Below are 22300 nucleotides of genomic sequence, written 5' to 3' on the forward strand. Positions count from 1 at the left end.
CTGGGGGCTGCATGCACCGGTAATTAGATTGGAACAAAACAAGATGGGGATTTTCACAGTGCATTCTTATACAATGTCTGTAATCTATAGATAACAGAACCAATTAGGTCAGGGGTCGATCTTTAACTACCAGGCCCAGGGTGCAGCGCCGGGCTGTCTGCCTGTGGGTTTCATTTGTGCCTTTTAGTTTTTACTTCTTCTTTCTTTGGAGGCAGAAATTGGGCATAAGATGATGTAAGGGGTGCTCTCCTCCCTTACTATGATACTCAGTTGTTTGGTCAAGCACCAGCCTAGATGTTGCTGTGAAGGTAACATTAACATTAAATTGGCAGGGCCGGGCATGGTGACTTCTGCCTGTAATCCCAGCGCTTTGGGAGGCTGAGGCAGGTGGATCACTTGAGCCTAGGAGTTCAAGACCAGCCTGGGCAACATGGTGAAACCCTGTCTCTACTAAAAACACAAAAATTAGCTGGGCGTGGTGGCATATGCCTGTAATCCCAGATATTTGGGAGGCTGAGAGATGAGAATTGCTTGAACCCAGGAGGCAGAAGTTGTAGTGAGCTGAGATTGAGACTTGATCTCAACAAACAAACAAACAAACCCATGAAATTGGCAGTAAAGCAAATTTGAGTAAAGCAGATTGCCCTCCGTGATGTAGGTAGGCCTTGTTCAAGCAGTGGAAGGCCTTGTGCGAAAAGACTGAAGTCCCCAGAAGGGGAATGAATCTGCCTCCAGACCACCTTCAGATTCAACATTGTAATATTGACCCCTGTTGGAATTTCCAGCCTGCCAGCCTGTGCGGCAGATTTTATATTTGCCTACTGTTAGGGACAAACGGCCCCAAAAAGCTTGTTGGTGCTCCCCACCCCTCCCGCTAATGCTCTGCAACTCTTTTCCGTGCTGCCCACCGTTCCCCCAAGTCTCTTTATGTTTGTAAGCCCTTATCTAGGCGCCGCTGTGAAGCCAGCAGACTTCACTTATCAGACCTTGCTGTGATAAGCAAACCCCAATTACAAACCATCCAGACTGCACGGGGTGAGGTCGTGGGAAGCATAAACAAACTTTACCAACACCCTCCTGTAAGTTCCTGTTTATCTAGCTGCTACCATAAACGTCACAAGGTGATATGTGGCAAAATTAACCAGCAAATAACCTCGGGATGCGGCCATACCAAAGAACACCCTCAAAGTCCCCTTCCCAATATAAACCCCTCATTCTGTAAGCTTGGGGCTGCTTCCTCTCTGACTGTTAAGGGAGCAGCCGGCAGGTTAATAAAAACTTGCTTGCCTGACTTTGGGTCTATTTTTCCTTTCTCTCAGCTAACTTTACACCAACCTCCATGATCACGTGAGCCAATTCTGTAAAATAAATATCTCTATATATACATACATCCTATTGTTTCTTTTTGTTTCTGGAGATTCATTTTAAATATATCCACAAAATTACATCAGTCCACTGTCCAATCTGAGAGTTTCTTCCAAATCCAGTTAAAGCAATTGTTAGACCATACCCATGGGTATTTCTTGGTGCCCCAATGACTTGTGCCCAGTATCGGAAAAGGCTGAACAGGTTCGACAACTGTGTTTGCCATCAAGTCCCCAGCACACCTTGACCAGTGCATAAATCCTCTGGTCCTCCTTAGAGAAGGAGGGACTGCCCTAGTCCTGTTCATCTTGACGCGGGTAAGATCTTTGCAAAACACAAGGAGACATATGACTGTAATGCAAGTTGTGGGGTACCCCCATTGCTGAGAAACCCCTGCTAGACCGCAGCCAAGGGGTTTTATATTCTGCAACTCTTTTCTGAGAGAGGACAAGGCAGAAAGTCCATATCTCAGAACCTGAGAGGTGATAAGAAGCTGTCTTGGGACGCCTCCGAGGGAGATGGGGAGGCCAGTGAGGAGTGGGAGGGGCCTCCCATTCTTCAGTGTTCCAGGGGGATCACAGGGTAATAAGTCTTCAAGGCTCAGGGAAGGCTGAGTCCAAGCCTTTGTGTATATGGATACATGGAAGGTCTTAAGGGTGCTATGGCAAAGTCACGCAGCCTGGTAGTGCTGAGCTAAACTAGAACAAAATCTGTAGCCAAGCAGTCCCTGACCCCTCAACTGGTACTGCCAGCTGGGGATGACTGAGTTAAGATAAAAACACAAGACCGGCCTGGCACGGTGGCTCACACCTGTAATCCCAGCACTTTGGGAGGCTGAGGCGGGCAGATCACCTGAGGTCAGGAGTTTCAGACCAGCCTGACCAATATCCTGAAACCCGGTCTCTGATAAAAATAGTGGAGCTGGGCATGATGGTGGGTGCCTGTAATCGCAGCTACTTGGGAGATTGAGGCAGGAGAATCACTTGAACCTGGGAAGTGGAGGTTGCAGTGAGCTGAGATCATACCACTGCACTCCAGCGTGGGTGACAGAGTGAGACTCCATCTCAAAAAAAATTCTTTTTAATAAAAAAAGAAGAAATAAAGATAAGACACTCCAAGTTGGCCAGGTGTGATGGCTCACAAAAAAATAAAAATAAAAAAATAAATAAACACACATGACCATGAGACAAGCACTTTCTTTTCCTGTAAAAATTATCTTTAAAAAAATCACATAAATATGAATTACAATTACATGCTAATTTTGTGGCTACATACCACATTTAATAGCAAATGCCATTTAGAATTGAAATAACTTACAGAAGTAATATATGCATATTTTAGAGAAATGAGAAAATTAAAGAAACAAAAAGAAGAAAATCCAAATCTTCCATAATCCCAACACCTATGGCATAGCACGATGCCTTATACCCATAGGTTCTTTTTTTATTTTTTATTTTTATTTTTATTTATTTATTTTTTTTGAGACGGAGTCTCGCGCTGTGTCACCCAGGCTGGAGTGCAGTGGTGCGATCTCGGCTCACTGCAAGCTCCGCCTCCCAGGTTCAGGCCATTCTCCTGCCTCAGCCTCCCGAGTAGCTGGGACTACAGGCGCCCGCCACCACGCCCGGCTAGTTTTTTGTATTTTTAGTAGAGACGGGGTTTCACCATGTTAGCCAGGATGGTCTCGATCTCCTGACCTTGTGATCCGCCCGTCTCGGCCTCCCAAAGTGCTGGGATTACAGGCTTGAGCCACCGCGCCCGGCCTATCCATAGGTTCTTAATAAGCGTTTGTGAGATGAATACATAGATACACCCATGATCTTGTTATAAGCAGACAGGCATTGTCTGTTTTCCCCATATGTCATCTACATATATATGTTTTTTAAAATAAAAGCGTACCATATGCTCTCTTTTGTAACTTGCCATTTTACAGAAAAATAAATATGAATATATTTTTCAATAAACACACTTATATAACAATTTTTAATGACTGAAAAGCATTTCATTGGATGACTACATAAGAATTTACTGAACCCTGTTGTTATACATTTAGATTTTTCATGTTTAAAGCTTTGATTAACATTAATATATCTAGCACTAAAGTTTGTGTACCTTCTCAATTATTTTCTTAGAACAAAACTCCTAAAATGGAACCATTGTGATAAAGGATTTGTTCAGATCTTTGATATGTAGCACCTGCCAAATTGTCCTCCAGAAAAGTTGCAAAGGGAATACTTTTGCATGACAAAGGCCATTCCAAAAAACAAAAACATGGCCACACATGGTGGCTCACGTTGCTTGTAATCTCAGTACTTTGAGAGGCTGAGGTGAGTGGATCACTTGAGGTCAGGAGTTCGAGACCAGCCTGGCCAACATGGTGGAACCCTGTCTCTACTAAAATACAAAAAAATTAGCCAGGCATAGTGCCGCATGCCTGTAATCCCAGCTACTAGGGAGTCTGAGGCAGGAGAATCACTTGAACCTGGGAAGTAGAGGTTGCAGTGAGCTGAGTTGGTGCAACTGCACTCCAGCCTGGGCAACAGAGTGAGACTCCATCTCAAAAAACAAAAACAAAACCAATTTATTTTTGCAAATAAGTACATGCAGAATATATATCACGAAGACATACCATTTTCAACTATGATATTTGCAAAAACAGTCTCTGCAAATATAGTTGAAAATGGTATGTCTTCGTGATATATATTCTGCATGTTCTTATTTGTGAGATTGAACCTATTTTCTGAATAGATTTACTATTTATATTTCTTTTTTTGTAAATTCCGTATTTTTGTTTTTATGTCTATTTTTCTAAAAAGTTTTTGAATTGTATATTCACACATATTTTCTTCTTGTCTTTTTGTAGTTTCTTTCAAAATCTTTATCCCACCTGGGATTAGTTTCTGTGTATTGTGTGAGGTCCACAAGGCAGGTGCCTGACCAAGGGGTCACATAAGGAGCAGGAATGGAGCCTGCACTTGGCTTGCCAGTCCCTGGGCTGTGGCCAGGGCTGCAGCTGCGTCTGCCCGAGCAGGCCTTTTTTTTTTTTTTTTTTTTTTTCTAATTCCTGCTTAAGGCACTTTTTAGGCCAGCAATGACCATGGATGTGGGTTCTCACTATATTTTCTCCCCCCAAAATCAACCAGTTGCTTTAATGACATTTGTTCACTTATTTGTTTCCTCTTATTTAAGACTAGGCTAAGATCAATAGGAATTAGTTTAGCCTGTGCAGCCTAGCCCTAGTCAATAGGGGAACGACACAGCAGCAGGGGCCACGTGCATCAGGGATAAGAACCCCTTCCTCTCCCTTGTCCAAGTGTGCGCTCACCATTGCTCCATCTGTAAGGGGTGCACCCTTCTGTAGAAGTAACTTGCCTTGCTGAGAATTAAAAAGAACAACAACAACAAAAAGACTAGGCTAAAATGTGAAGAAACAGAACTACTTGCATTGTTACTAAATGCTTTTTCTATCTGCTAATTAATTGTTTACTTCCTATAAGGTCTTTACTATTTCTTGCTCATTCAAAGAGCTTTGATTCTCAGGATGCATGAGTTTCTTCTGCTTTTTGGAATGTTCTAGCAGCTTGTCAAAGGTAAGGAAGCCCTCACATTTCTGTTTACTCTTCCAGAAGGCTGCTTACTACCAGTTTGTTGCTGGGAGAAAAATAATACTGTTTCCTGTAGAAAAGAGAGACTGCCGACGTTTTCTTCAGAGAGCAAATAAATGAGAATAAACCAGCCTCTGCTCCCTCATCTAGGATCTAGGAACTGATACTGTTACTTTCTTTTTTTCTCTCTTTTTAGGCCATTCTAGTGGTTAACCGTGGCTTTGGTTTGCATTTCCTTAATGACAAACGATGTTGAACAACTTTTCATGTGCTTATAGGCCATTTGTATATCTTCGTTGGAGAAATGTCTATTCAAGTTCTTTGCTTATTTTATTTATTTATTTATTTTGAGGCAGAGTCTCATTCTGTCACCCAGGCTGGAGTGCAGTGGTATGATCTCGGCTCACTGCAACCTCTTGGGTTAAAGTGATTCTCATGCCTCAGCCTCCCAAGTAGCTGGGACTACAAGTGTGTGCCATCACGCCTGGCTAATTTTTGTATTTTTAGTAGAGACAGGGTTTTGCCATATTGGCCAGGCTGGTCTTGAATTGCTGGTCTCAAACTCCTGGACTCAGTGATCTGCCCACCTTGGCCTCCCAAAGTGCTGGTATTATGGGTGTGAGCCACCACGCCCAGCCATTCTTTGCTTATCTTTAAACTGAAGTTGTCTTTTTGTTGTTGGGTTGTAACAGTTTTTGTATACTCTGGATATTAAACCCTTGTCAGATATATGATTTGCAAATCTTTTCTCTCGTTCTGTAAATTGTCTTTTCACATTCTCGATAACGTCCTTCGATGCATGAAAGTTTAAAATTTTTTTTCTTTTTGAGACCGAGTCTCACTCTGTTGCCAGGCTGGAGTTGCAGTAGTGCAATCTTGGCACTGCAACCTCTGCCTCCCAGGTTCAAGTGATTCTCCTGCTTCAGCCTCCCAGGTAGCTGGGACTACAGGCACGTGCCAGCACACCCAGCTAATTTTTGTATTTTTAGTAGAGATGGGGTTTCATCATATTGGCCAGGATGTTCTCGATCTCTTGACCTCGTGATCCGTCCACTTTCGCCTCCCAAAGTGCTGGGATTATAGGCGTGAGCCACCATGCCCCACCATTTTTTTTCTTTTTTGAGGTGGGAGTTTTACTCTGTCGCCCAGGCTGGAGTGCAATGGCACAATCTCAGCTCACTGCAGCCTCTGCCTCCCAGGTTCAAGTGATTCTCCTGCCTCAGCCTCCCAAGTAGCTGGGACTACAAGCATGCGCCACCACACCTGGCTAATTTTTGTGTTTTTAGTAGAGAGGGGGTTTCACCATGTTGGCCAGGCTAGTCTTGAACTCCAGACCTCAGGTAATCTGCCCAAACTGCTGGGATTACAGGCGTGAGCCACCACATCCAGCCAACAGTTTTTAATTTTTATGAAGTACTATTTATCTATTTTTTTTTTAATTGCTCATGGCTTTGTTATCAAATCTAAGAATTCATTGCCATATCCAGGGTCATGAAGACTTACTCTTATATTTTATTCAAAAAGTTTTATAGTTTTAGCTCTTCTCTTTAGATTGTTGATCCACTTTGAGTTAACTTTTTTATATGGAGTGAGGTAGCGATCCAGCTTCGTTCTTTTGCATTTAGTTATCCAGTGGTCCCAGTACCATTTGTTGAAGAGACTTTCTTTCCCCATTGAATGGTCTGTGCACCCTTGTCAAAAATCAGTTGACTGTAGATGTTTCAGTGTATTTCTGAATTCTCAGTTGTATTCCATTGGTCTATATGTCTACACTTATGCCAGTAACATACTGTTTTGATTACTGTAGCTTTGTAGTAAGCTTTGAAATCAGAAAATGAGAATGTTCCAATGTTGTTTTCTTTTTTATTATTGTTTTGGCTATTTAGGGCCCCTTGCAGTTCCATATTAATTTTAGGATCAGGTTTTCCTTTTCTGCAAAAAGGCCATGGAATTTTGATAGGGAATGAATTGAATTTGTAGTTTGCCCTGGGGAGTACTGCCATTTTAACAATATTAAGTCTCCTAATCCATAACATGGATAACTTTCCATTTATTTGGGTCTTTAATTTCCTTCAGCAGTGTCTAGTAGTTTTCAGTGTTCGACTGTTTCACCTCCTTGGTTAAACGTATTCCTAGGTATTTTATCTCTTGGATACTATCTATTAGTGTGTTTGGGCTGTCATAGCAAAATGCTACAGACCGGAGGGCTTAAACAACAAATTTATTTTCTCACAGTTCTGTAGGCTAGAAGTCAGAGATCAGGGTGCCAGTGATTGGTTTCCAATGAGGGCTGTCTTCCTGGCTTGTAGTTGGCTGCCTTCTCCCTGTGCCCTAGAGGGCAAGCTCTTTGGTGTCTCTTATTATAAGGACACTAATTCTATCAGATCAGGGCCCCACCCTTATGACCCCATTTAACCTTAATTACTTTCTTGGAGGGCCCATCAACAAATATAGCAACACAGGGTTTAGGATTTCAACATAAGAATTTGAGAGGAATGCAGACATTCAGTACATAACAGAGGTTACTGTAAATGGAATTATTTTCTTAATTTCCTTTCAGATTGTTCTTACAGGTTCTTAAAACTCCAGAGGAGCTACTGTTAACCAGTTTCCTACGTATCCTCTTCCCCACCCACTTTCTATGTCTGTCTCTGTCTCTCTCATGTGCTTTGCATTGTTTGCAACATGTTTCTTTCTGCTGGATTCATTGACAACTGTTAAGTATGTACTGAGTGTCTTATTAATGTGCTTAGCAGTGTGTCCAACAATTTGGGATGTCATAAAGAAGTATGACATGGTTTCTGCCTTTGAGGATTTTCAATTTAGTTGAAGAGACAAGAAAGACATCCACAAAATAATTAGAAAACAATTTAGGGACATATGTAATTAAATTCTCAACTGTCTGGCCCATGCACTAGGATACAAACTCTTTAAGAATGGTCTTTTATGCTGTGCTTACTGCTGTATCCCTAGCCCCTTGAACAGTATAGGAGGAACAGGACATGAAATTCATAAATGAATGTTGAATGAATTCAACATTCCCCCGCTTTGGAGTTTCATCAGGTGGGGGCTAACCCTCCCATTCATCCTGAAAGATGATCTTTGTTCTGCAAAGTGGCTCTTAGACCCATCTGAGCCTCCCAGCTGGACCCATCTGAGAATGCTGGGACTTTCCAACTGGCTCAGGTTACGATCTAATGGTAGGATCACAGACACAGCATGTATCTCTCAGCAAGTATCCTGCTGTCTTTCTAAAATAACTTCTTACATAAGTAGATCCTTGTTAAGTTCCACTAAGTAAACTAACTGAGAAGCATGAAGGAAGAAGACACGACTTAGCTAAAAGGAGAAATGTCCCAGAAACCTCCATACTGAGGGCCAGGAAGTGGTCTCAGAGGCTTTGGATTCCAGGAAAGAAGCTGGTGTTATTTATCTACTTTTAAAACGTAACTTTTTCCCCTCTGATTCCAAGAACGTGGCAAAAAATTTGAAAAACAAATCACAGTATAGAGAAGAAAGTAAGTTAATTTGTAAAGCACTGTTTACCACCATTGAGATAACTGCTGTTCAGATTTTTATTAAAATGTTATATGTAAGTTTACTTGAACTTAACAGAAGGATAAGAAATCAAACTTTAGATAAATATTTCTTCAAAATGGTATATATTTGTTTTAAACGGGTCTTCTAAAATTAAAGAATTAAGAGACATATTAAGAGGCTGGATTTATTGCAGTAGTTCTCAATCTGTGGTGATTTTGTCCCCCAGGGGACATTTTGGAAATGTCTAAAGACATCTGTGGTAGCCACAACTCAGAGGGTATGCGGTACTCGTGGGGAGAGGCCAGGAATGCTGCTAGGCACCCGGAAACGCACACGACTGTCGGCCACAACATAGAATTATCCACTCTGAGTATTAACAGTGCCACAGTTGAGGAATCCCAGATTGTTATTGCATAGTATTGTGGTTTTAAAATAGTACACGCTTTTCAAGGGCCTATGTTTGTTTCCAGTTCATAGGACATAGTTGTTTTCTCAGGGATCCATGGCGTAAGCGGTTCAGAGCATGGCCTCCAGCCAGGTGTTTGGAGTTTGAATCCTGACTCTGCTACTTAATGATAAAGTGACCTTGAGCAACTTCTTTGGGCCTCAGTTTCCTCATCTGCAAAATTGTGGTTATATATATATGTGTGTATATATATGTGTATGTGTATATATTATATGTGTGTGTGTATATATGTGTATTATATATGTGTGTGTATATATGTGTGTGTGTACATATGTGTGTGTGTATATACATATATATATATATTTTTTGAGATGGAGTCCCCCAGGCTGGAATGCAGTGGCGCAATCTCAGCTCGCTGCAAGCTCCGCCTCCTGCGTTCACACCATTCTCCTGCCTCAGCCTCCGAGTAGCTGGGACTACAGGCGCCCGCCACCATGCCCGGCTAATTTTTTTGTATTTTTAGTAGAGATGGGGTTTCACCATGTTAGCCAGGATGGTCTCGATCTCCTGACCTCGTGATCCACACATCTCAGCCTCCTAAAAAATTGTGGTAATATTAAACCTACCCCAAACAGCTGTAGTGAGGATTGAATGGTTTATGGTCAATCCTCACTACAGCTCTGGTTTATGGTCAGCTCTATGGAAACATGTGCAATTATTATTGTTAATGTCTTAAACTGGAAACAAATTAAGCCTACTAGGGAATTTAATAGAGAAAAATAGACATGTATGTAAAGTATTTTTTAAAAGGAACCTTTAAGAAAAAAAACAAAACTCACTTATAGGAAAATGATATGGCTGGGGCACTTATAAATCTCAGGAGTATTTGCATGAATTCAGAGGCCCAGCAAGGTTTCCCTGCCTTCTGGAACTATCTGGTCAATGTCAGGTGACTTACTGTTTCAGAAAACATGTCTTTTTGTACCTTTAGATTTTAAAAGTTTGAATAGGTAATACATTATAATAGTTCAAAACTCAAACAATAGAACATGATACACATTAAGCAGTCTGACCCCCTCTGCTATTCCCCTGACCCTCCTATAGTAATCACTTTATATTTGTTTATTTAGAGACAGAGTCTCACTCTGTCACCTAGGCTGGAGTGCAGTGGGTACAGTCATGGCTCAATGCAGCTTCGACTTCCCAGGTTCAAGCAATTCTCCCACCTCAGCCTCCGAGTAGCTGGGATCACAGGTGCACACTGCCATGCCCAGCTAATTTTTTTTTTTTTTTCTTGTAGAGACAGGGTTTTGCCATGTTGCCAAGGCTGATCTCAAACTTCTGAGCTCAAGTGATCCTCCTGCCTTGGCCTCCCAAAGTGCTGGGATTATAGGGGTGAGCCACGATGCCTGGTCCAGTAATCACTTTAACTAGTTTCTTATGTATCCATCCAGTATTTTTCTATAAAAGCAAATACAAATACTATATATTCTTATTTTAGACCCCCTTTCTTAGACAAAAGATATACTTTTTCACATAACAATTTATCTTGGATATCTTTCTGTATTAGTACACAAGGAATTTCTTCATCCCTTTTTAAGGTGACATATTATTTCATTATGTGGATGTCCTATGCTTTGTTTATAAATTTGCTTGTACTTTTTGTAAATATTAACAAATCGTCCTCCAAGTAGGGATGTGTTATTTTGGAGTCCTACCAGCAGTATATTTTCCTTCCAGGAAAATAGGTGTATTCACTGCAGTTTACAGACGATCAACTGTTCAAAATTAAGACACACTGTCAGGTGTTCCTGGGAGGTAGAAATGGGAAACAGCTCTAAATGCATGTTGGGGGTTTGTCAAGACTGTCCTCCCAGTAATTGGCAGAATCAGCCATCGGTTCAGGGTGATGTCCAGGTAAATGGGTGATATATTGAAGGCAATTATGTTGGATTGGTCCTAGGAGCATCCAGGTTTTAACACCAATACTAAGACCCAGTAAAGTTGGAGTTTTTCTGGACTATGGGTTGGGTGAGGTTTCCTTCTGTAATTTGAATGATAGATTTCATCTCTTTAATTGGTAATGTCTCTTTTATAGAAGCCCTTTGGCCTAATTTCTATACTGGAACCAATTCTGATCCTCTTAAAATCTCTTCAGTAACAGATTAGGAAAGATGAAGTGCCCAGGAAACCACTATGTTTCATTTTCTTTCGGTTTGTAAGTGTAACTTACCTAGGAAATTTAATCTCAGGATTTGTGGGTTATTTAAAATTTTTATCCCCTGAAACATGTTTCTTTTCCCTCTCATTTTCAGCAACTATAAGAATATCATAGCAATGTCAATTTCATAGAGGCTGTGGATATCAATTGTCAAGTGCTTTAGAAATTCTAAGATAAAATATTTGAGAGTTATAGTCCATAACATGGCCAGTAATTTTTTTTACTTCTTTTTTTTTTTTTTTTTTTGTCATGCTAGATTTCAAAGACAAAATCATATGGAAGCTCAGGAAACTCATGGGAAATAAATATCATACCACATGGCTTACTTACTTCATATTTGGACCCTGACTTTCTTATCCAGCCTGTTGTTTTTCCTGTTGTTCCTCATCAGGGCTACTCTTTTCTTGTTGATTACACAAAGCATTCATCATTTCATTGACAACAAGCTACAGTAGATTTAAATGCAAAAAAGGAGCTAGAGGCTTTCTATCACACCTCACTTAAGGGCTCAGTTTCCCTAAAATGTTGGCCCCCAACATACACCTTGACATACCTCAGTTTGCCATATATCCCATTTTTCCAAACCTTCATTCCTCCAAGGACCTCGATGCCCCTAGTTCCACCAGACACTCATTGCTCTAATATTCTAATATTCTAGTTACTTGTGTGCCCATTTTTTTTTTTTATTGCTCTTCCTCTGGAACAACAGGTCATCCTGGTGCGTACCTCATACACAATGTACTTTTTTTTTTTTTTTTTTTTGTCCAGCCCATTTGCTCTGGTGTAGCCATCAGACCCTTCCTCACCCCATCTCCTGTCCTGGAAGCACCTGCCCAACTTGGCCCAGTTATTCAGTTTTGATTGAATCCCACAGGTGCTTTACAAGGCCAAGTACGGTCCAATGTGGATGTCCTACTTAGGGCCTCAGATGCACGTGAACCTGGCCAGTGCCCCGCTCTTGGAGCAAGTGATGCGGCAAGAGGGCAAGTACCCAGTACGGAACGACATGGAGCTATGGAAGGAGCACCGGGACCTGCACGACCTGACCTATGGGCCGTTCACCACGTGAGCTGGGGACTGAAGGGACTGGAACGGGGCTATAGAGGGTCAGGGTGAAAGACAGTGGGCACAGGGCAGGCAGGTGGATAACCAGCAGAATAGGACCCCCCTGCATCCTCTGAACCTGATAGTCTAGAGAGCAGTTGTTGGGAGGTGCTGAAGCCCAGGGACCATTCATTGACTCTCCACTAATAAATATTAGGTTGGTGCAAAAGTCATTGCTGTTTTCACAGTTAAAAATTATGGCAAAAACCACACCTGTAATCCCAGCACTTTGGGAGGTTGAGGCAGGCAGATCACTTGAGGTCAGGAGTTCAAGATCAGCTTGGCCAACATGGCGAAACCCTGTCTACTAAAAATGCAAAAATTAGCCGGGTGTGGTGGTGGGCATCTGGGAGGCTGAGGCAGAAGGATCATTTGAACCCAGGAGGTGGAGGTTGCAGTGAGCCGATATCATGCCACTGCACTCCAGCCTGGGCAACAGAGTGAGACACCATCTCAAAAAAAAAAAAATCTTTTTAACTTGACATCTGCCACTGAGGGCAAGATTTAGGTTGCAGGTTTTCATTGGGCCAGGCCACCTATGACATGACAGCTCAGATTTAGAATCGGAGCTAAACATTATGTAGAGCCCTTTGTAATCTATTTACATTTTTTTTTTTACTCTAAAGCCAGTTTCCTGAACAGATGATATCATATGCATGCATTTAAAAGCTCTTTTGTGAATCTTTGAGTCAGATGATTGGGGAAAAAAAGCTATTCTGCTAACTCATGATAAGTTTGGGGATCTAAAATTTTTGTTTTAACATGTATATTTGTAAAATATCATTTTATGAACCATTGTTTCCCCCAGGTGATATTTTAACAACCACATTTAAGTTCTGTGTATCTGATTCCTACTGTTGAGAGTTTTACTTTTGGAACAACTTGAAGTCCCAACAAATGGGTCTATTCTGGTTTTCACTTCTTTTTCAGCAACACTTTTAGTTTATCTTTTTGCAATTTTCCCCTAACATAATAAAGGCAGCTCCTGGGGTGGGGTGTTGAAAGTCATTAAAGAAATAATATTTTTTTAAAATAAAAAATATGTATTAAAAAAATAAACTTGACTGGGGGTGGTGACTCACGCCTGTAATCCCAGCACTTTGGGAGGCCAAGGCGGGCAGATCACGAGGTCAGGAGATCGAGACCATCCTGGCTAACACAGTGAAACCCTGTCTTTACTAAAAAAAAATATATAAAAATTTAGCCGGGTGTGGTGGCACGCACCTGTAGTCCCAGCTACTCAGGAGGCTGAGGCAGGAGAATCACTTGAACCCAGGAGGTGGAGGTTGCAGTGAGCTGAGTGGATGACAGAGCAAGACTCTGTCTCAAAAAACAAAACAAAATAAAGCAAACAAAAAACAACTTTATTGGTTTTAAAAATCCAAAAGTAATACTTGCCGTGGACATTTCAATAATAAAATATGAAGTCTCTTGCCCTTCCATTCCTATCGATCCTCCTTAGCCACCAGTGCTGACAGTTTGCTGTGTATTCTCCCCTCTTTATTCAGGAGCATGCAAATATACATGTGGATAGGTAGGATTTTTGTCTCCTCTTAAAATTGGACCATATTGTACTTGTTGCTCTACAGCTAGCCTTTAAGAAAATGGACTCATACCCAGCTTGCTTAGGAAAGGAAATAGGTTTGAGGAACAGCTGGGAGTGGGGGCAGTCTCTGGACATTAAGCTTGCTTTTGGGAAGTATGTTTCCACCCACGTGAGCACCCTTACCTAACCAGGGAGGGGTCCTGACCATCTACCGCATGACTGAGGCAAGAGCCTAGAGCTTTAGCCTCGTGGGCCTCCCTGTCCCTCTGACCCACTGAGCCAAGCACAGCATGAAGGCTCAGAGCCTGAGGAGTTCAGGAACCCTGAGGAGTCCAGGAACCTCCTTTATTCCTCAGCCTCCTCAGCTCCCCCTTATTTGACATGTGGAATATTCCAGAACTGTATAATTCCAAGATAATCAGTCAATAATCACTAAGCATTCACCATGTGCCAGGCACTGAGCTAAGCACTCGAATGATGTGAATAAGCCTCCTCAGATAGGCACTCTATTTTATTTATTTATTTATTTATTTATTTATTTATTTTTTGAGATGGAGTTTCGCTCTTGTTGCCCAGGCTGGAGTGCAATGATGCGATCTCGGCTCACTGCAGCCTCCGCCTCCCAGGTTCAAGCGATTCTCCTGCCTCGGCCTCCCTAGTAGCTGGGATTACAGACGCCCACCACCACACCCGGCTAATTTTGTACTTTTAGTAAAGGCAGGGTTTCTCCATGTTGGTCAGGCTGGTCTCGAACTCCCGACCTCAGGTGATCTGCCCACCTCAGCCTCCCAAAGTGCTGGGATTACAGGCATGAGCGACCGCACCCGGGTTAGGCACTCTTATTATCCCCATTTTATAGAAAGGAAAATGAGGCACACAGGAGTTATCTACCTAGGGTCCCTGTGCCAGGAATGGTCAGACCTGGGATTTGGCCCTGGACAGTCTGGTTCTAGATGCCCACCATACCCACTCCACTCTGCTGTAGCGAGATTCTGGTTTGGGGATTCTAAGATTCTGTCATTTGAGATTTTGGTGATTCTATAATTCTAAATTCTAGGAGTATGGGATTTCCTTTGACTCTGGGTGGCAGGGGGTGGACTTTAGGGTGAGAAGATCTCCCTTAATTGAACCCCTATAGAGGCTTATGTTTGTACTGTTCCTCTGCGTCCCTGCAGGGAAGGACACCACTGGTACCAGCTGCGCCAGGCTCTGAACCAGCGGTTGCTGAAGCCAGCAGAGGCAGCGCTCTATACGGATGCTTTCAATGAGGTGATTGATGATTTTATGATTCGACTGGACCAGCTGCGGGCAGAGAGTGCTTCGGGGAACCAGGTGTCGGACACGGCTCAACTCTTCTACTACTTTGCCTTGGAAGGTACCCTTGCTGGGAGAGGCGCTAGGGAAGGGAATGGGTCAGGGGGAGGTTGTGCTCCCGCTCCTCAAGGGCTGCTGGATTCCATATGTCCTGGTTCTGCCTCCTGTGATGGCCTCCGTGCACTACTCAGCTATTTGCTACATCCTGTTCGAGAAACGCATTGGCTGCCTGCAGCGATCCATCCCCGAGGACACCGTGACCTTTGTCAGATCCATCGGGTTAATGTTCCAGAACTCACTCTATGCCACCTTCCTCCCCAAGTGGACCCGCCCCGTGCTGCCTTTCTGGAAGCGATACCTGGATGGTTGGAATGCCATCTTTTCCTTCGGTGAGGACTCCCGGATGGGGCCCAGGGAAGAGAGATGGGGGTGACTCCAGGTCTGTGTGTCAGCGGTCTCTCCCAGGCCTTTTCCCTCATGCTACCAGTTGTTGGAGTGGCTCTTGGTCCTTGGAGATCATGACTTTTGGCTTTGTCCTCTCCTCTTCTCTGTTGCTGTCACAGGGAAGAAGCTGATTGATGAGAAACTCAAGGATATGGAGGCCCAACTGCAGGCAGAGGGGCCAGATGGTGTCCAGGTGTCTGGCTACCTGCACTTCTTGCTGGCCAGTGGACAGCTCAGTCCTCGGGAGGCCATGGGCAGCCTGCCTGAACTGCTCATGGCTGGAGTGGACACGGTGAGTGAAGGGGGAGAGTGAGACCAGGGGCCCCTGGCTCCCATCCTGAACCATTTCCCCATTATCCTTCACCTGATCCCGGCCTTCATCCCTCCAAGGACCTGCTTCTTTTTCTGTACCATGGATACAGCACTAGAAGGAAAATAGAGGGCTCGTTCAGCTTAGCTGAGGTGGGTGGACAGGGGATGGTCCTTTTTTAAGATGGATTCCATCACCTGGGGTCTTCTCACTCTGACAGCTGGGAAGTTCATCTCACATCTATCCAACTGTCTTGCTGCGATTTGAATGGAGAATTGGAAGAGCTCATTCATAAACACTTTCTTTCTTTTTCTTTTTTTTGGGACAGAGTCTCACTCTGTTGCCCAGGCTTGAGTGCAGTGGCTTGATCTCAGCTGACTGCAACCTCTGCCTCCTGGGCTCAAGCAATTCTCCTGCCTCAGCCTCCCAAGTAGCTGGGATTACAGGCGTGCACGATCATGACCAGCTCATTTTTTTCTTTTTTTTTTAAATTTTAGTAGAGACAGGATTTCACCTGGTCAGGCTGGTCTCGAACTCCTGACCTTAAGTGATCTGCTCGCCTTGGCTTCTCAAAGTGCTAGGATTACAGGCATAAACCACCATGTCCGGCCAGTACCTTCTTTCTTTATAGTTCATATTTCCAATGCTTTTGTCCTGTTTGGTTTCTCTGTGTTGCCATCCCCTCCTCCAGTGAAGGTGCGATTCTCTATCATATTGGCCCTCATCCCACTGTGAATTCGTGTTTAGCATGGAGGCTGCCATGAACCTTCATGTTTTTTCCTGCTAGGCTTGTGGCAAATTCATTTCTCCCATATTTTGCACACACCCACTCATACACCCTCCCATTACTGGCCTCTTTCCTAGAAATCGCCCTCACCTCATCTCCCACTCTATCTCCTAGACATCCAACACGCTGACATGGGCCCTGTACCACCTCTCAAAGGACCCTGAGATCCAGGAGGCCTTGCACGAGGAAGTGGTGGGTGTGGTGCCAGCCGGGCAGGTGCCCCAGCACAAAGACTTTGCCCACTTGCCGCTGCTCAAAGCTGTGCTTAAGGAGACTCTGCGGTAGGACAGGATGCTGTTCTGGGGGGCACAGGATCTATGTGTGGGGAGGGAATCAGAGGAGGAAATCGGAAGTGAAGACAGGTGGGCTGGGGCTAGTGACAAGGATGAGATGGGAGAGGTAGGGGAGAAGGAGTGGGGCACTTTTTACCCCCATGAATCCAGAGCAGACCCTAGATATTCTTTTCCCTGCAGCCTCTACCCTGTGGTCCCCACAAATTCCCGGATCATAGAAAAGGAAATTGAAGTTGATGGCTTCCTCTTCCCCAAGAATGTGAGTGGGGCTAGACAGCCTGATTGCCCAGGAGTGCCCCATGCCCCCGAAGAGATGCATTCATGCTGCCCAATCTTCCTTCATAGACCCAGTTTGTGTTCTGCCACTACGTGGTGTCCCGGGACCCCACCACCTTCTCTGAACCTGAGAGCTTCCAGCCCCACCGCTGGCTGAGGAGCAGCCAGCCTGCTACCCCCAGGATCCAGCACCCATTTGGCTCTGTGCCCTTTGGCTATGGGGTCCGGGCCTGCCTGGGCCGCAGGATTGCAGAGCTGGAGATGCAGCTACTCCTGGCAAGGGTGAGCTGGGAGAGACTAGAAGGGTGTGTGGGCAGGGAGGGGTAGAGGAGTCCTGGGAGGAGAGGAAGGGAGGCACAGGGTAGGAGTGTGCAGAGCGGGGAGTGGATGGCAAACACATAGTCCACTCAACCACATGTGCTCTTTGCCCCCCAGCTGATCCAGAAGTACAAGGTGGTCCTGGCCCCGGAGACGGGGGAGTTGAAGAGTGTGGCCCGCATTGTCCTGGTTCCCAATAAGAAAGTGGGCCTGCAGTTCCTGCAGAGACAGTGCTGAGCTGAGTCCCCACCTTGCTGGGGCTTGTCCTAGAGGCTCCAGCCCTGGCACAGTGGTTCCTGGCTGCCGCATGTCTCAGATGAGGAGGGAGAGAAGGAAGCCACCAGACTTGAGAGGTGGGAGGAACTCCCTGCACTTCCCACAGACCCTGAGCTTTTGCCACTTCTATCATTTTTGAGCAACTCCCTCTCAGATAAAAGGCCACCGCTTTATCGCATTGCTGTCCTTGGGTAGAATATAAAATAAAGGGACTCTTATTTCTTATCGGAGACCTTTGTCATTTTTTTTGACTACCCAGCATCTGAGGGAATTCCCCTTCTCCACTGAGTCATGGTGAGAGGCACAGCCACCCTGGTCCTTGGAAACTGAGAACACCTTTTGCTTTCCCAGACCTCACAAAGAGGCCTTGGTTTCACGTGGCACTGGTTGAGGCCACACCAAGCAGGAACTGCAGTGACTCCCGAGCACTGTGTCAGGCAAGTAGCAGTTGTAGAGAATAGAAACCACCCTCTTTGAACAGAAAGAGCAGAGATATAAGCAATGGGGTGCTACAAAAATTATTGGAGGTGCTCGAGACCAGGCTAGAGTTGACCTCTAGCAGGCACTGAGCAGCCTGGGGAGCACCATGTTGGCCACAATCAGGAGGATGAGAGTCTAGAAGCTATTGCTACAACTATTGGCTCTAGAGCTACTCCATTCAACTAAGTTCAAGTAGGTCTGTGCCGGCAAAACAAAACATGTCACACAGGATGACCCCCATCCTGCCTCTCAATACCCATGAAGTCAGCAGTAACTGGACTTGGACCTTTATGAATGCCTCGTGACTGCTCCTGATAGCAGAAAGGGCAGGGGCCTCTACCTCTCTTCCACCTTCCACATCTTTCACATACAGCTGAGAGGAGGAACCTAAGTCCTGCCTGGAGCACTAGCTGCAAGGGAGCCTAGGGATTATAGCTTTTAACTTTCCAGCCTCCTTAGTACAGGAAGCCCACTCGAAGGAAAGTGGGTTGCCATTGAGAGCCAATGCATTACGGCACTGGCTTGAAAATTCAGAGTCCCAGCAGTAAATTTTGGTAGAGTCATAGAAAAAAAATGAAGTTCACTTTCTTTTTAAAGAATTAATTTGATTTTTTGAGACAGGGTTTCATTCTGTCACCCAGACCAGAGTGCAGTGGCGCCATCTTGGCTCACTGCATCCTCAACCCAGGCTCAAGCGACTCTCCTACTTTAGCCTCCTGAGTAGCTGGAACTACAGGCGCACATCACCTTGCCTGACTGATTTTTTTTTTTTTTTTTTTTTGTAGAGATGGGGTTTTGCCATGTTGACCAGGCTGGTCTCGAACTCCCGAGCTCAAGGGATCTGCCTGCCTTGGCCTCCCAAAGTGCTGGGATTACAGGCATGAGCCACCGCGCCAACCTAAAGTTCACTTTCTTGGGCCTGTGGGAATTATAGGGTTTGAACTCATTTAAAAAATTATGTCATTGCCCTGATTAAAATACTTCAGAACTGCCCTCAGCCCTTAGGTCAAGTTCAAAGTTGTTACTGTGCTTCATAAGATCCACTGTGCCCTGGCACCCTGCACCCTGGCCGTGGTCACCCTTTCACAGCTGAGCCTGAATTCCTTGGATGTCTCTGAGCACATTATGCTCTTTCCAGCCTCAACACTTTGTATCTCCTGTCCCCACTCTTGGAACACGCTCTTCCCCAACTGTCATGTCATCACAGAGAGCTTGCTTTTTCTTAGGATTCAGCTCAAATGTCACTGCCTCTGCAGGGCCCTTCCTGACCTCTCCGAGCAATCCTGTGTCCCACCTTCCCCTTCCCTGCTTACAGAGCTGAGCTGTCAGCATGCTCACTTTGTTAGAGATCCAGCTCTCTCCCCAACTGTGAATCCCCTGAAGGGCACAAATCAGGCTTCTTTAATGTTGGATCCCAGTGTCTAACTGTGTCTAGTACCTAAGAGGTGCTTAGTAAATGTTTCCTGAAAAAGAGACTGGAATAGGGGGAAGGGAAGAAAAGGGAAGGGGAGAGGAGGACACAGAGTTTTCTACATTGAGAAGGGGAACCCAGCTTGTAATCCCAGCACTTTGGGAGACCAAGGCAAGTGGACCACTTGAGGTCAGGAGTTCAAGACCAGCCTGGCCAACATGGTGAAACCCTGTATCTACTAAAAAAAAAAACCAAAAAAAACAAAACAAAAAAAACCAAAAATTAGCTGGGTGTGGTGGCATGCCCTTGTAATCTCAGCTACTAGGGAGGCTGAGGCAGGATAATCGCTTGAACCCAGGAGGCAGAGGTTGCAGTGAGCCGAAACTGTGCAACTGCACTCCGACCTGGGTGACAGAGCAAGACTTCATCTCAAAAAGAAAATAAAGAAAAATAAAAGAAGAACCTAGAGGGAATTGGGAGGAATTACTGATAATACAGATATGGCTCTCAACCCCTCCTGTGAAGTGATCCACCTGTGAGAGCTTCTTGCAAATACAGAGGCTGGGGCTGGGCCCCGAGGCTGCCAGGATCTGTGTCACAAAGTCAACCAGAGTGGAATTCTGCCTTCCCTAGTGTGCTGCTCCTTCAAACCAGCAAGGCCGAGCTGCCAAAACAACATGGGTGGTGCTTGGGTGAGGGGAAGTCTGTGATGAGACTTGGATTGGGGTTTTGTAGCAGTTGTGCAAGATGATGTCGGTGTTCACAGTCTTGCAGCTCAGTTAATGAACTGATCTCACGTGGAAGTCCAGGAAGACCTCGTGTATCCACACAATGAAATATTATTCACCCATAAGAAAGGAATGAAGACGCTACACTATGGATGAACCTTGAAAACCTTATGCAGATGGAAAGAAGCTCACAAAAAGGCCACATATTGTGTGATTTCATGCATACAAAATGTCCAGAATAGGCAAATCTATAGAGACAGCAAGTAGATTACTGGTTGCCAAGGGTGGAGGGACGAGAGAATGGGGAATGACTGTTAATGAGTTTGTTTTGAGGGTGATGAAGATGTTTTGGAATTAGATAGTGGTCATCACTAACTTTGCTTAACTTTCTGAATATACTAAATATCACTGAATTGTATATTTTGGTTTTTGTTTGTTTGTTTGAGGTGGAGTCTCAATCGGTCTCCCAGGGTGGAGTGCAGTGGTGCAATCTCGGCTCACTGCAACCTCCACCTCCTGGGTTCAAGTAAAGTCTCCCATGTCAGCCTCCCGAGTAGCTGGGATTACAGGTACAAGCCACTACTGCTGGCTAATTTTTGTATTTTTAGTAGAGACAGGGTTTCACCATGTCGGCCATGCTGATCTCGAACTCCTGACCTCAAGTGTGATCCACCCACGTTGGCCTCCAAAAGTGCTGGGATTGCCGGTGTGAGTCACCACACCGGCTTGAATTGTATATTTTGGAAGGGTGAATTGTATGGCATATTAATTATATCTCAAGTGAAAGAAATCTGTGAAGATCAGTTTGATAAGATTATTATAAAAATAGATGTCAATGCAATCAATACTTGCAGAAGATTCTTGGGGGTCACCAATGTCCTAGAGGCACCACAGGAAGTTCTGAGGCAGCACTGCCCTGTCATGTATCTACAGGGCCTAAAATCCAACCTCAAATTGGAAACTGGAAATGCAGGGGAGAAAGGAACTAAGCCGATGGGAGAAGTCACGAAGTCCTTGTGAGGCTGTTTCCTCACCCTTTGATGAGGTGTAGGCACAGCTTCAGAGGCTCCCCGCAAAGTTTTTGGCATCAGTGACAGAACACAAGATGTGAGAGTTGAAGAGTTATGAACACAAATGTGAAACCTTGCCTACTGGAGCTGCCACTAGAAAGCCCGCCCACATGGCATTGGGACGAATAGAATCAAAGTCTCCCATCCCCAAACAGAGAAAAACAAAATATAGCATATGGTCAAAGTAATTTATCTTTATACTTGTTTTTTTAATATTTAAAATATATTTATTGCCCTATAATATACCTACAGAAAAATGCACTGACCCTAAGTGTACATGAGGTTCTCTCATAAATTTCATGTGTACATGTGTACTTCAAGTGTATGTGAAATGACCTCTGTTTATACTCCATCACAATGCCTGGACAAGACTTACTTAATATAAATGAAAAAATCACTTTCTTTGACAGTGATTCATTCAGATACATATGTAATATGTCTAGGATGGATGTGGTCATAGTCTCAGTTCCTTTCCCAGCAGTTTTTTCTCTGGAGGGAGAAACACATCACCCCTGGTTTGAGGGTTGGGACAGAATTCATCAGTGGCCAGTGACGGGGCACAGTTCCAGGCCCCGAGACTCTCAGGAGCTCAGGGCCCCCAAACGTCACCATGAAGAGATGTCACAGTGAGGCTCCCTGAGAGCCAACCCCAACCTGCCTCTATAGAGAAAGAACAACAGCGGATTAAGGATTGTTGGTTCCGCACAGCAGATTGACATTTGGCTGAAAAGACAATACACATTGTGTTACTCATACCCCAGCTAATTTGAAATTGTTGGCCAAATTGAGATCCATATTTTCGGGTA

The 22300-nt window shown here is 44.4% G+C and overlaps 1 protein-coding gene across 1 annotated transcript in view; it reads left to right on the forward strand.

Moving 5' to 3' along the window:
• LOC112636454 (sterol 26-hydroxylase, mitochondrial) overlaps window positions 1-18035 on the forward strand; it is a 38475-nt gene extending 20440 nt beyond the window's left edge. The window contains exons 2-9 of the mRNA XM_025405143.1: window positions 12012-12202; window positions 14963-15162; window positions 15293-15490; window positions 15665-15837; window positions 16757-16923; window positions 17116-17194; window positions 17281-17493; window positions 17647-18035. Coding sequence (XP_025260928.1) covers window positions 12012-12202; window positions 14963-15162; window positions 15293-15490; window positions 15665-15837; window positions 16757-16923; window positions 17116-17194; window positions 17281-17493; window positions 17647-17766 — 1341 coding nt within the window. The 3' untranslated portion in view covers window positions 17767-18035. The remainder of the gene's footprint in view (window positions 1-12011; window positions 12203-14962; window positions 15163-15292; window positions 15491-15664; window positions 15838-16756; window positions 16924-17115; window positions 17195-17280; window positions 17494-17646) is intronic.
• The last annotated feature ends 4265 nt before the right edge of the window (window positions 18036-22300 follow it).

The sequence above is a fragment of the Theropithecus gelada genome, chromosome 12 (assembly GCF_003255815.1).
Source record: "Theropithecus gelada isolate Dixy chromosome 12, Tgel_1.0, whole genome shotgun sequence".
Taxonomy (NCBI): domain Eukaryota; kingdom Metazoa; phylum Chordata; class Mammalia; order Primates; family Cercopithecidae; genus Theropithecus; species Theropithecus gelada.